This window comes from Alosa pseudoharengus, unplaced genomic scaffold, assembly GCF_046254945.1.
Source record: "Alosa pseudoharengus isolate Yale_2024_CS ecotype anadromous, Long Island Sound unplaced genomic scaffold, YU_APseudo_1.1 YU_APseudo_1.1_scf_4, whole genome shotgun sequence".
Taxonomy (NCBI): Eukaryota; Metazoa; Chordata; class Actinopteri; order Clupeiformes; family Clupeidae; genus Alosa; species Alosa pseudoharengus.
Window position 1 is genome coordinate 19,502,561 of NW_027468774.1, and position 14,038 is coordinate 19,516,598.

The 14,038-nt window shown below is 41.0% G+C and overlaps 1 protein-coding gene across 2 annotated transcripts; it reads left to right on the forward strand.

Annotated features, from left to right (window-relative positions):
* The first annotated feature begins 7,067 nt into the window (after window positions 1–7,067).
* Window positions 7,068–11,021, forward strand: aimp2 (aminoacyl tRNA synthetase complex interacting multifunctional protein 2). 2 transcript variants are annotated; one of them, XM_076265170.1, is made up of 4 exons: window positions 7,068–7,328; window positions 7,833–8,039; window positions 8,313–8,547; window positions 10,099–11,021. In XM_076265170.1, the coding sequence occupies exons 1-4, from the start codon at window positions 7,200–7,202 to the stop codon at window positions 10,485–10,487; spliced, it is 960 nt and encodes a 319-aa protein (XP_076121285.1). In that variant the 5' UTR covers window positions 7,068–7,199; the 3' UTR covers window positions 10,488–11,021. The 2 variants fall into 2 exon arrangements, with proteins under 2 accessions (XP_076121285.1, XP_076121286.1); XM_076265171.1 differs by having other exon boundaries at window positions 7,068–7,214.
* The last annotated feature ends 3,017 nt before the right edge of the window (window positions 11,022–14,038 follow it).

A 14,038-nucleotide genomic window follows, 5' to 3' on the forward strand; every position in this document is an offset into this window, starting at 1 on the left:
ACTGAGTGTGAGTGTGTGTAGCCATTCGTCCGGGGTCACTTTCAGTTTGTGATGGGTTTCACGGCTCAGGTTGATCACACTAACCCCCGCTTCACTTTTTGCGAGCGAGTTCAGGCTGCCTGGGCTCAGTTTTCCCCCTCCCAACATCCGGGCGCGCGAGCAGTACAGGATCTCCCTATTACCTCAATGCACTGTGTCTGTGCCATGGCTGTCACTTCTCTAGCTAACCACACAGGAGGGTGAATAATTCAGAGCTAACAAGCAGTTGGAACACCAAACTCAATTGTGCGTTTTAATTAAATCTCCCTCTTTCTCTCTCTCTCTCTCTCCCTCACTGCAGCTCTCCCCCTCTCAGTATCTATCTCTGTCTCTCTGTCTTTCTCTCTCTCTATTTTCCAAAAAATATATTATACAAATAAATGGCCATTTTCTATAAAATCACTAAAATATGTGAGTTTTGGGGGATGTCATCACCAGCAGGGGGTTGTAGCTGAAGAATTTTTTCTATTTGAGATACGTTTTAGAGTGCTGTTGTGTTTTTACACATTCTTGCCAAAAGAAAAAAAATAGAGTTGATAGACTTCACCATATGGTCACCAAATCCCCTACTTTTCTCTGGAATTAGTGATTCTATTTTTACATCACAGAGTGTGAAGGCTTGATGAGAAATGATGCTGCCCAAAAAGCACTCTACATCCATCCTCATTCACTCTTTCTATCACATTCCCTTTCTTCATCCCTCCTTCTCTCTCTCTCTTTCTCATTCTTTGGCATCCCACCAGCCTTTGCAAGTGTGTTGCCTTTCTGAGGTTAGCCTCCATTCTCCAAATCCATTTTGTTTCCCAAAGAAGCGGTTGCAGTCATTCACAGTGTGCGTCCACACCGGAGAGGGGCCATGGCTCAGCAGGAAACGAGCCGACCGGAGGCACTTATCATGCCACGCTCCAGGGCAATGCTGACTGAACTGTCACCAATACCGGCTAAAACACAACCCTGATCCCATATTATGTCCTTGTGCACAGGCACTCACCTCACTTTCTCTTTCTCTCTCTCTCTCTCTCTCTCCCTCTCTCTCTCTCTCTCTCTCTCTCACACACACACACACACACACACACACACACACACACACACACTCACCACATCCAGGGGCACACCAAACACACACACACATACTTCCCCACATAGAGAGACACACATATGAGAAATTAGCATCTGTCTGTCCAGTTACCTATCTAGCACAATTTTGCATCAGCAGTCTGAACATCTTATCTGACCTGTACATTTTAAACTCATTTGATATGCATGGTCCTTGTCTACATTTGTCCCCATTGTCCCACTCAAATCTTGTGTCCTGTAAACAACATGCAATATGCAAACAGTGTAAGTTTGCGACCAAGTTGCACTGGCTACTGTTTACACCAACCAGAGATCTGATCACGGCAGACTGTGCCAGGGTATCCCATGTCTGGTCTGTCCAATCGCACTCTGAGCACTTGGCATGTTGTGGACATTTTTACATGCATTTTCTATGAGGTGCCCTGTGTATATCAAGGAAGCTTGCATATATACACATGAAAACTTTCACTTACATTTTGCACATGCAAGGTGTAAAATGTGATCAAAAATGATTTTAGAATATACATGAATGTTCCTCATTACATAACAGGGTCTTTAGTTTCTATTCAATTATGCTATGAAGCCAGCAATACACTCTTTATGTCCAAGTATTGCTATATTATAAACAGGATTTAGCAGGTGATCAGGTGGAGATATTCTTCAACAATTCTTCAACCAGTCAACAAATTAATTTGAAGTCACTAAATGAACATAGAACTTTAGTTAAAACAATATAAAATAGCACTACAGAAATACTTAAAGATGTTTGCTGATATTTGAACCAAACACCAGACAAAACAACAGAGAGCAAGCTCACCCTAATAAACTCCCCTTGCCCCAAAATCCTGTCCTCCGCTTTCAGTGTTTAGCTGGAACTATTTTGTTATGGTTTTGGGCAGTGGTTCTTAAACTTTTTGTCTGGCGACCCCGCAAAAAACATGGGCCAAGGCCCGCGACCCCCTTCTCTCCAACCGGCAAAATTTGGTTTCAAAATGTTGTGAAATGGAAGCAGAGGCAGAAAATGTCTGCTCTCATAGGTAGGCTATGTCAACACCAAAAGCATTAATGTCAATGGCAGCCTTTGACAATCTGATTTATTACATTCAAAAGATAACTAGCATCCACTGTTTAAATGGCGTTCCTCTGGCAAAAAGGACTGCATAGTGTTCTGTCACTTGTAATCTTATACAGCACAGCATCTTCGAGCTTATCATTGCAAGAGTTTGCATTAACAGAGTATCCACTTTCTGAGGAACATTATGGAAACACTGTGAATTGGAAGCCTACATCTAGGGCTACTGAATATCCCAGTTTTTAAAACAGGTTGGTCTAAAAACCTTTAGAAAAAATGTCTTTAATTCAGACTGTTCAGCAAACAGTTATTGTGTGCACATCCCACCTTCTGGCAGGTGCAGGGCAAAAGAAAACTATACTCAATTGAAAAAATATAATGTCCGCAACACTGCTTTTGACTCCCAATTATTTAATGCACAACAGGCAACGTTTCGACCCTGCTGGGTCAAAAGCAGTGTTGCGGACATTATATTTTTTCAATTGAGTTTAATTCAGACTGCAAATCATTTAGCGACCCCCTCCAATATGTTTGGTGACCCCACAGTTTAAGAACCACTGGTTTAGGAGACAGGTTTGCTCCACTTTGTTTGCCTTCCCATTCATTGATTTTAGCTCAGCTTTTAATACGGTCAAGACTGACATTCTTTTTAAAACGACTATCAAAACTTGACACAAATGGACACCTTGTATTATGGATTAAGGACTTTTTAACTGATCGTCCTCAAAAAGTCTCTGTACAGGGTACCATGTCTGATGAGGTCATTTTAAACACTGGAGTGCCTCAAGGCTGTGCTCTATCCCCAGTATTATTCTCCATGTATATAAATGAATTGCAGATCTGTGATAGTCATTTTAGCCTACTTAAATATGCCGATGATATGGCAATGGTCGGTTTAATGGTTAGGGGAAATGGGGATCTGGAGAGGGCCTACTTTGATCACATCCACCGCCTTGTGGCCTGGTGTGAGGAAAGTGCTCTTGTCCTAAACCCCACAAAGACCAAAGAACTTGTGGTCAATACTAGGGGTGGAATACCTACATGTCAGCCAGTTACAATTGGGGGCCAACACGTTGATGTTGTCTGCAGTTTTAAATATCTAGGTACTATCCTAGATCATAATCTAAATTTTACGGAACATACAGATCATATCTTTAAAAGGGCAACCCAAAGATTGTTTCTTTTAAGAAAACTTAACAGTTTTGACGTTAGTAGAGAGGTCCTGAGGATGGTCTACACCAGTCTGCTGGAAAGTGTCATCTCATACAACATCACATGCTGGTATGGCAATCTAGGGGCTAGAGGCAAAAGTGAACTCACAAAATTATAAATATGGCCAGTAAAATCACACTGAACCCCCAGAGGCAGCTGGTGGAACACACAACACACACTAAGAGGAAAGCCCTACAGCTAGTCAGGATCCTTTACATCCACTACATCACACTTTTGGAAGACTCCCTTCAGGAAGAAGATATAGAGTACCTATACATCAAGCAGAAACATTTTTAAGAAATCTTTTATACCATCATCTATTATTTTGCTAAATCAATATAATCTTTGAGTTTTATGATTAACTGATTAACTTATATTATTTACTGTTTGACATCAACCTCTTTTGCACATTTCCATGTCTCCATATGTTGTACCTGCTGTGTAGACTTCCTTGTGTGTGCTATATGTTGTACCTGATTTGAAGTCTTGTTTGTGCTTGCTATATATTGTACCTGCTGTATAGTCTTTGTGTGTGTTTGCATTATGTTGTTGTTGTTGTTGTACCTGCTGTGTAGTCTTGCTTGTGTGTGTTACATGTTTGTGGGGCCAAAGACGAATTTCCACAGTAGTGGACAGAGGCGGACAGAGTACACAGCTTTATTACTTGAGTAAAAGTACAGATACCCTTTGCTAAATTTGACTCAAGTACAAGTAAAAGTACAACAGTCAGATGTCTACTTAAGTAAAAGTACTGAAGTACTTGTTTTTAAAAGTACTTGAGTATCAAGAGTACAAGAGTAGCCTACATTTTCTAAATATTGCATTACTGCCACAGTGCTTACATTTATGTACAGAAACGTCCTACATGGAGTTATGAAAAATGTTAATGTTAATACCTTGGAGGATGTACGTAAAAGGAATTGAAAGTAAAATCAGGTCATTTTCATCTTTTTACCATGTTGCCAGAGATGGGCAGTATTTCTAATACATGTATTTAAAATACGTATTTTAAATACAAAACACTATTTTGTAATTTAAACACTTGAAGCGAAAACTATCATTAACTTGTTCAGAAAATTGAAATAGTCTGGCGAGGTGGGGCCACAGGTTGGCACATTCCTGGGATGGACCTGCTGCGTCTTCATCCATTGTTTCGTCCATGGTTTCGTCTCTTATCTAAATCTGACCATGGAGTTGACTTTGGCGGAAAATCAGTGGCGCCTACACATTCGAATCACGTTTGAGAGGGAAACAACAAATTGAAGGTTTCCGAGATTTTTCTTTTTTCTTTTTTTTTTAGATGAAGTAACGGGTACTCACGGTAATGGATAGAAATGTAGTGGAGTAAAGAGTACAATATTTGCCTCTCAAATGTACTTGAGTAAAGTCATGAGTACTCCCCAAAAATGATACTCGAGTAAAGTACAGATCCCTCAAAATTGTTACTGTCCGGCTCTGGTAGTGGACAATAAAGACTTCTATTCTCTATTCTCAAACACTGAGTAGATACATTCAATTTCTAGTGTTAAATTACAGTCTTTAGAACAAAAAGGTGTTCATCCTTTGTATTTTGAATCAATTTGTTGTTGTTTCTTTTACTGCTCCTTTTCTAACCTCTGTTAAAGTCCTAATGTTTTATTTCTTGTACTTTTACAACATCATTGTAAATGAGGGCTTTGCCCTCAATGGATTTTCGAGTTTAAATAAATGAAATCAAATCAATTTGGTGGATTCATGGATTGTTTTACATTCTCTGATACATTAAAACATTTCACCCAACACTGAAATATTTCCCATTAAACATAGTTTCTACATAAATGTGTTTACGAATGTTGGTATTGGAAATATCTTTCAATACCATAGATTTATATGGTTTAGCAGGCATTATATCACAGACCTGTGTTGAGGTTAAATAACCATTACCAAATCTCTCATTAGCCACATAGGCTAAAAACAGAAAGCAAAGCATGTCGAGAGAGGACCTTGGGCCACACTTGCACACTCACAAAACAAAAAAAACAAAACAAAAAATTTCTCTTTGTGTGTGTCTGTGTGTGTGTGTGTGTGCGTGCACGCGCATAGAGGGGAGAACTTTTTCTCTTAGTTTTTTTTTTGTTGAGAGATTACCAAAAAGTTGCAAAGCTTGAAAACAACATACTGCCAGATGGTTCTGGTGCTCCATGATTCAGTGGCAGCAGCAGATGGGGCAGAGTGGCATAAATTGATGCCCTCTGAGAAACCCTGAAGTCCAAAGGACAGGGACAAAACAGTCATGATTAGCCATGGAACTGGAACCATTCCTTCACCAGCATATTACTACAACATCAGTCTCTTTTTTAGAGATTTGTTAAAAACTAAATGTAGATCACTGGTCCCTGAAAACTTAATGACGAGACATTTATCAGCTAAATTGGACATGGGTTGAGACAAGAGCAGGAGTATTTCTAAGATATAAAATAGCCCTCATCTTGTCTCAGCCCAACTCTAATGGAAACTTAAGATTTCAAAATAGGTAGCCTATTCTGTTTTTTATTTCTTATCTCACCTTGGGTCCCTTCTACATTCCATTTTCCCTGTTTAGTCAAGTCAAGTCAAGTTTATTTATATAGTGCATTTCATACACAGAGGTTATTCAATGTGCTTTACATAAACAAAGCAAATAGTATTAGCAAATAAAAGCATAGAAGGGCAATAGTGAAAGAATGATTTAAAAAGTAAAGAATAAAAAACATAAATCACAAAAGGTAGCCTAATAGTACATAAAATCATAAAAGGGTAATAAATAATGATAAAGAGTAATAATTAAAAGACATAAAAAACAACCTAGAATGATTAACAAATGACTAGAACACCGCCAACAACTTAACCTATGTGCTTTATAGTGTCCAAGTCAGCCAACAACAGTGATAGTGATCCTAGTCTAACACTCAGTGAATAGCAGCACTCTCTATATGAAGATTCTTGAAATGCGCACACATATATTTCCATTCAGGGCCAAAAATGCCTCCTCATTAACCTACTTGGAGAGTGACTAAAACCCTAATTTAACACTCAGAGTTTCAGAGAAACTCTTTAGGGTTCCTTAGGGTAGAGAGTCGATAGTAAAGTTTGTAGAGTAGTATTTTTCAGATATAGGATACATAGGAGATGTTTTCAGTTAACTTGTGCTATAGGTAAGGGATTTCCCACATCCCTTTGTCATCTGTTTTTTCCCAACTCGGTAGGCTAGTAGGCCTATACGAAGGAAAAACACCAAAACACTGCATTGGTCTGCCCTCTAGTGGGAGAAGGAAGCAATATCCATAGAAAGAGTGGACACATCTGCCAAAACACACAGAATTACAACTTAAATAAATTAATTCCCTAGGCCTAATTGTTTTACCCATGCAATATGAATGAAACACAAGTTACTACAATATACAATATAGCTTACTATAAGTTGTTTCTCATAGACGCATGTCGACTTAAACCGCTAAATGTAGCGGTGATTTTTGTTCTTTGTTTGTTTTTTGTACATCGTTTGCTTTTAGGGAGTCTATTTCTTCTGAGATGATTCAATCGACATGAGATTTAGACAAATATATTAATTTCTTACGTGCGCTGAAAAAACCAAGCTCAGACTCGCCGGATATGACGTACATAGGAAAACAGGCCTTTCCCCCTTAGCGTTGGCTCCTTGGTAGCATTTGACACTTTCTAAGGGGTGTGTGTAATGATCTATATAACGTTTTAAAGTTATTCCAAGGACATTTTATTTTATAATTATTCTGTCTGGGAGTCTTATAAATCATCCGAAGTCATGTCTATGTATCAGGTAAAGCCCATCACCGGGAGTGACATAAAAGTTGATTTGCCGACGTGCATGTACAAGTTAACGAACCTCCATGCACAGCCTGGCAGTGGCAGCTGCATCGACAATGTGCTACAGGTAATTCGAGTTTTGGAACTAGCTAACTAGCTAGCCCCTAAAACACATATTTTGACCCATGTCGAGTCGAATTTGTTCGCCTTTAAGAGCTACAGGGCTAGCAAGCACGCCATTCACTAATCGCGGTGCCCAGTCACGACAGCTGCTAGGATAGTCAAATTTCAGCTAATGTTAGCAATAGCATCCCTTGGTCTTCCCTGCTAATGCAATGGTGGCCACATAACCTATTTTAGTGTAAATCTGCTCTGCCGTGTTTACAAGGAGGCGCAGGCACTTGAAAATTAGTCCCCATACTTTTGGTCAAATGGACGTCTAACGTGTTTGTGTGTGTGTGATTAACATTGATTGCGCTTAGAAGTTCAACATGGTTATGGTTATTTTTTGGCAGACGCCTTTGTCCATCCCCTATGTAACGTTCCTCCTGCTTAAACTCTCAGCCACGCACTGGGACATGGCTTTCAGTCTTGACACTTATCAATTGGCCCGTATGTCTCGTCCGACCAGAATGGCGAGGTAGACCCAGCCCTGAAGGCTCTGGAGCAGCGTCAGGATGATATCTTGCGCAGACTCTACGAGTTGAAGGCAGCAGTAGACGGACTGGCTAAGACTGTGACCACCCCTGATGCAGACCTTGATGCAACATCTCTCTCATCTGCTGCCATGATGTCTGCGCCTAAAGAAGTGGCACACCTGGACTCATTATTGGGAAAGGTATGGTATATCAAAACACCTGGCTGGCATATCGAAACACCTGGCACCAAGTTTTTTTGAATACCGATTGTTCACTGTTGAACTCTAATAACCTCATGCATAGTTCACAAAACTTCCTGTAATCACTCTGAAGTTTCTTATAGTGTTTGGAGTCTAAGTGTTTCGTTCTGTCTATTTGCATATTACTGGGCAAAGCAATACGCACCACTTTTTCCACACAGTGAAATTAAATACTTTGTCTTGTTTAAATGTTCACCGTCTCAACCCATACAGGACCTGGGTGCTCTGCGAGACATCGTGGTCAATGCCAATCCGTCCAGCCCACCGCTGAGCCTGCTGGTACTCCACGGGCTCCTGTGCCAACGGTACCGCGTGCTGTCCACTGTCCATGTCCACTCCTCCGTCTCCTCGGTCCCGCCGGAGCTGCTAAACTGCCTGGGGCCGCGCCACGCCGACAGCTACACACGCCAGCGCTTCCAGCTGGGCTTCACCCTCATATGGAAAGATGGTGAGTTGATAAGGCATGGGCATGCAGAGAGGTAGTACAGACAGTTACATTAGGAACTACTGAACTGAGCTCACAATGACCCCGTCGGATATTTTCCTCAGATCCATTTTTTTTGTTTGGCTGTTCACATTACCTTTTAAAATGTGGTCTATATCAGATTCCAGTGTGAACTGTTTGCGGTTTCGAACTGACCCGCATGCGCAAAAGAACAATAACATCAGCTAACTCCTGCGGCGCATAATTGTGACAAATGTCGATGTAGATTGACGTAAAAGTCGCATCAAATCCACCTTGGTTGTTCACACTGCGGCCGCATTGAAAAAAATCAGACCTGCGTCTGATTTAGGACCACATATGGAAGTGGTCTAAATCTGATTTGAAAAAATCAGATCTGGGCAAGATTTGAGTGTTCACACTACTTCTGAAGAAGTCTGATTTGGGCCACTTTTGGCAGCAGTCTGAATGGGGTCAATGAGAGTTCCGTATTGTACGATCCAGGAGCCTTTGAAGGGACATTGGGTCTTCAATCTTACACTGTCACCACAATCTTACATTGTCTATATGAGTGTCAGCAAGAAATAGACATCAGTCTGGTTGCAACTGTGTGTCATGTAGCCAAGTTGTTAGGTGAAATAAGCTGCAAGCTTAGCTTTATCATGCTTTTACATCAGCTGAAAAAATGCCATGTGAAATAAACTGAACCTACGCCATTATGCAACACTTAAATTTATGTTCACAACATACACTATAAGGACAAAAATAATTGGGACACAATCACTTAATCGTAGTGTGGAAATGTACGCACATCTATAACAATTCTCGACAGGTGCTGAATACTAGCAAATACGTAGGAAGAAGAAAAGATGTCCGCACACTGTCTTGTATGCTCCCAGTTTAATGGTAGGCTAAGTTACAACGTTTCGACCACTCAGGTCTTCTTCAGGTATAAACACCTTGGGATTAACTGGATAGACACACTTCAAAATCTTGTGGAAAGCTTTCTCAGAAGGGTGAAACTTTTTATAGATGTCCTATGTTTCTAGATTTTGAATGGGATGTCATAAAAGGTCCTTTAGGTGTATTGTCCCGGTGTCCCAATACTTTTGTCTATATAGTGTGAGAGGTTCATCATTGCAGGGGGTTCTTGGGGTCACACACCTAGGTTTTAGACATTTAGACTTTGTAAGCCATGTATCTCAAGAAGCAAATACAATTCATGACTTTGAATACCCTATACACCCTACCAGATGAACTTCCTGTCTTTTTTTTTTTTTTTTTTGGGGCTTTTTGGGCATTTAATTTTGATAGGACAGTAGAGAATGACAGGAAGCGAGTGGGAGAGAGAGTCAGGGTGGGATCTGGAAAGGACCACGGGGCGGGAATCGAACCCGGGTCGCCGGCGTACGGTGCAGGTGCCCCAGCCAGTTGCGCCACAGCTGGGGCCATGAACTTCCTGTCTTGATGTGACTATCTTATCATAGGAACTTCATATCACTGGCCTCCTAGTCATCTAAAGACTCCCTGTGGCTTCTCTGTTTGTGTCCATCCCAGTGCCCAGACTCCAGATGAAGTTCAGCGTGCCCAACATGTGCCCCATCGAGGGCCAGGGCAACGTGGCGCGCTTCCTGTCTCGCCTGGTGGGTCTGGAGCCCCACGACCCGGCGGCCGCCACGATGTCCGACAGTTGGGTGGACACGGCCTTCTTCCAGCTGGCTGAGGGCAGTGGCAAGGAGCGGGCGGCTGTGCTTCGGGCGCTCAACGCTGCGCTGGGCCGCGGGCCCTGGCTGGCGGGCGCCGAGCTCTCACTGGCCGACGTTGTGTGCGCCTGCTGCCTCCTGCAGACGGGCACCAGTGCCGCCTCGGCCCCCGCCAATGTCCAGCGCTGGCTTAAGGGCTGCCAGAACCTAGGCCACTTGTCCTGCATCACCCCACTGCTGTAGTTATGGTCTCGGGAGGTGTGTAGATTGTAAAAGGCATCTTTTATAATCTAGTATAAGGCCTTTATACACCCTACATAACTTGGTCATAAGACTGTATCTTTTGCTCACACGTCTACTGTGTTTGACATCATGGTTAATGATGTTCGTATGACCGGAGAACTACAAAAGGAATTATTTCATTGAACTCACTACTGTTGACATTGTTTTTTTACTTTGTTGTGAAGTAGGGTTTATAAAGGCCTTATATAGCTCTTATGAGGCAGCCCTAAAGAAGTGGACCTTTAGACAGATACTATGAAACCCTGATAACGAGGAGAGCTATACAATGCTGTACACACACATCTTCCCTTTCCACCTTGTGCCTAATATGATGTTGTACTAGATGTGTGAGCTGCATTGCTAACAGGTAAATACATTTTGAACACATTTGTAAATGTGAAGTACTGGACCTACTGATGTCTACAAGCAGTATGACAACATTGTAGACTTACTTTGTCTTTCTGTTGAGTATTAAATTTTCCACTTTGGGTCATATCTGATTGTTGTATTTCTATTTATTTCTATTTTTCTGTTGTGCTTGTAGCATACTTAAGATCAGTTTGTCGTCTAAGACCCCATTATTTGGGGCTCAGTAGTTGGTTGTTGGTGAGCAGGGCTCTAGAGTGCGTCCAAAATGTTTAACTCTGACTACAATTTTCCCTTGGTCGCACTGGTGCACCCAACGTCATAAGTGAGCGCCTATATAATTTCCTCCATGCTCTGACAACAGCTCATGGAATGTATATGGAGAGCGATAGAACCTTGGAATTGTGGCATTGAAGGCGATGCAATGAAAAATGTGGGTGCACCTACTGTAAATTTAGGTGCGCCAGTGCAACCAATGCAAAAAGTTAGTCTGGAGCACTGGTGAGGTTTGTGGCATTCAGTTTTTTCTCTGTGTATTGTACTCGCATGAAAGATTCATCTGATTTTGGTGTGTGGTTTGGGTTCTTTGTAGCTTATTACACTTCACTCCAGTACAGTTAGAGAATTCTATTGATGAAGTAAGTGAATTCCCAACATAAATCCCAGCCTGGAGTCTTAATTGATTGCCTAAGTGGTTTCAAAAATACACAATCACTTAAGAATATAGGTGGTAGAGTCAGTAGGATTTACTAATTTGCAGTTCTTGTAATTAGGCTCTTATGAAGGTGTGTGGTGTATCATCAAAATATTTTAAGTAAAGTGATAGTAGCAATTAATGGGTTTAACACACCTGGGCACAAGTAGTGAAGTACAACATGTGTGCAGTAGGTGGCAGCTCAGTCTTGATTTTAATTTTAAGTTGGGGCAAGGACTGCTTGACTGAAATCAGTGAAGTCAGGAAGATAAATCCAGGTTGTGTACATACATGGTTACTTGGCAAAATCAAGATGTCTTGTTTAGACAATAACTTTTGGACTCACACTTGGTGGTGTGGCATGAATATTCATAGATGACATGTAGCATAACAGATGTCATACAGGGACAATGAGTGCAAGCGATTAAGAAACAAATGAAAGTGTTTTAGGCATGCAGGACTACTTTGATGCTTTTAGAGAGAATTGAGTGCCTTGAAATGTGATCACATTAGTGTAATGTGGTCGATCCGTAATAATTATAATAATGTAATTATTATTATTATTATTATTATTATGAATATAAATGTGGTCAATTCGTAATAATTATAATAATGTAATTATTATTATTATTATTATTATGAACATAAATGTGGTCGATCCGTAATAATTATAATAATGTCATTATTATTATTATTATGAATATTAAAGAAGGAGATGAGTCACATTGCTTGAAGTAAGAGAGCCATATACATGTCTTGAATGCATGACTTAGCCTCTGCTATGCATGACTTGGCCTCTGCTTTTGAGGAATTATAAAAGAGTGTCAGTTTAGACATCGATATAAAAAAGCAGAGAACCTTTAAATGGGACCGCTGGATTGTGAGTCTGACCAACACAACATGTCAACCTTGACTATGCTTTCAAAGACTTGAGAGCATTGCTGGATGATGCGGAACACACCACTATGTGCGTAAATACCATACAGATAAACCGCTTTCATTCTAAGAAGACATAACAGGGTACTCCTTGAATAAATGCGAAGATGGCCGCATGGTTTGCTTTGGTCTCTCTGCCTGTCCAACTGTGACAGTGGGCTCCTGAGACACGCACGGCTCTCCATCAGGCCCGCTGATGACACAGCCATGCCTGAGCCCCTCCATTACAGCCCACCTCAGCCTGCGCTCCTCAGGGGGCCGTGGGAGAGCTCTCTCATCACACTCGCAGCTGAGAGGATTGCTGGCCAAAGATCAATGGGAGAGGAAAAAACAAATGGATAAAAAAATAACACAAGAACACAGTGATCAATTCTTGCCACTTAAACTAGAGATAGTCCTAGAGGTGGACACCAGCTTGATGTCAAAAGAGACAAGACCTTTGTTTTATGTTATACATCCCAATATTTAATCAGCTCCATGTCATTCATAGCCTGGTTAGCATGCAGACCTTATCAATTGGAATTGAGCCAAAGCCAATTCGCCAAAGGTTCTTATGGGTATTCCCAGGCTATGCCATTCAGTCACTGATCTCCATTTTAGAAGGTGTTACAAGGACTACATTAGTGCCTAGGCCAGGGGGATATTCCAAGTATGTGCTTGAGAGACAAGCCTGGGTAACTTAACCCAGAGTAAGTGGTGAACCTCCTAAAAATACTACTATAGGTTTATTTTGCTAGAGGAATGAAGCCAGCTGGCTCCTCAGTTTATGTTGCAAACTAGAAAGTGAGGTGTCAATCTTCCATTCTGTGGTTTGAGATGAACTCCATTCCATTCCGCACTTCCATTTTGAAGAAAACAAAACTAGAAATAGGAGAGGAGGGTTGGTGACAGGCAACAATCATTGTCATTGTTAGAGCTCAGTTGCAAAACAATTATTGACATGAAATCTACTGGGTGCTTAGCAACCCCCACCAGGCAACACCTCTTCCAACGGGTACCGTCTATAAAATATATTGACGTTGAATTGTCACTCAAAGATCACACAAGCTCCATAGAACTGATTTGAATTCTACCCACAAAAAAGCTCAGTTACAAACCATTGGGATCCATATGGTTGCTTTTGTATATGGTTGCTTTTGTATACTATACTATATAGTGTATGGACATGGAAAACTGATTCAGTCACATTACCCTAGACTTGTGAGGGATGCTGTGCCTAATTCTCACAATGGTCAAAAATGACTGTTTCATGTAGGATATAGTGTTGTAACAGCTGAACAGAAAATCCCTTTTAAACTGTTTGTGAAATGAACCACTGAGGTTTGGTAGTTATCTGTGGATAACATCTACTGTAGTTATTTACAGGTGTGGTGTGTCATTTGTGAGTTCAGTCTAAAAATGTGAGACCTGGCCTAGCTATTCCTTATTATTCAAAGGTAATTTTGTTGAGTGGCTATTTCATTTTACGTTTACAGTGTTATCTAAAAACTCATTATGTGTTTTTACCAGAGCAGGA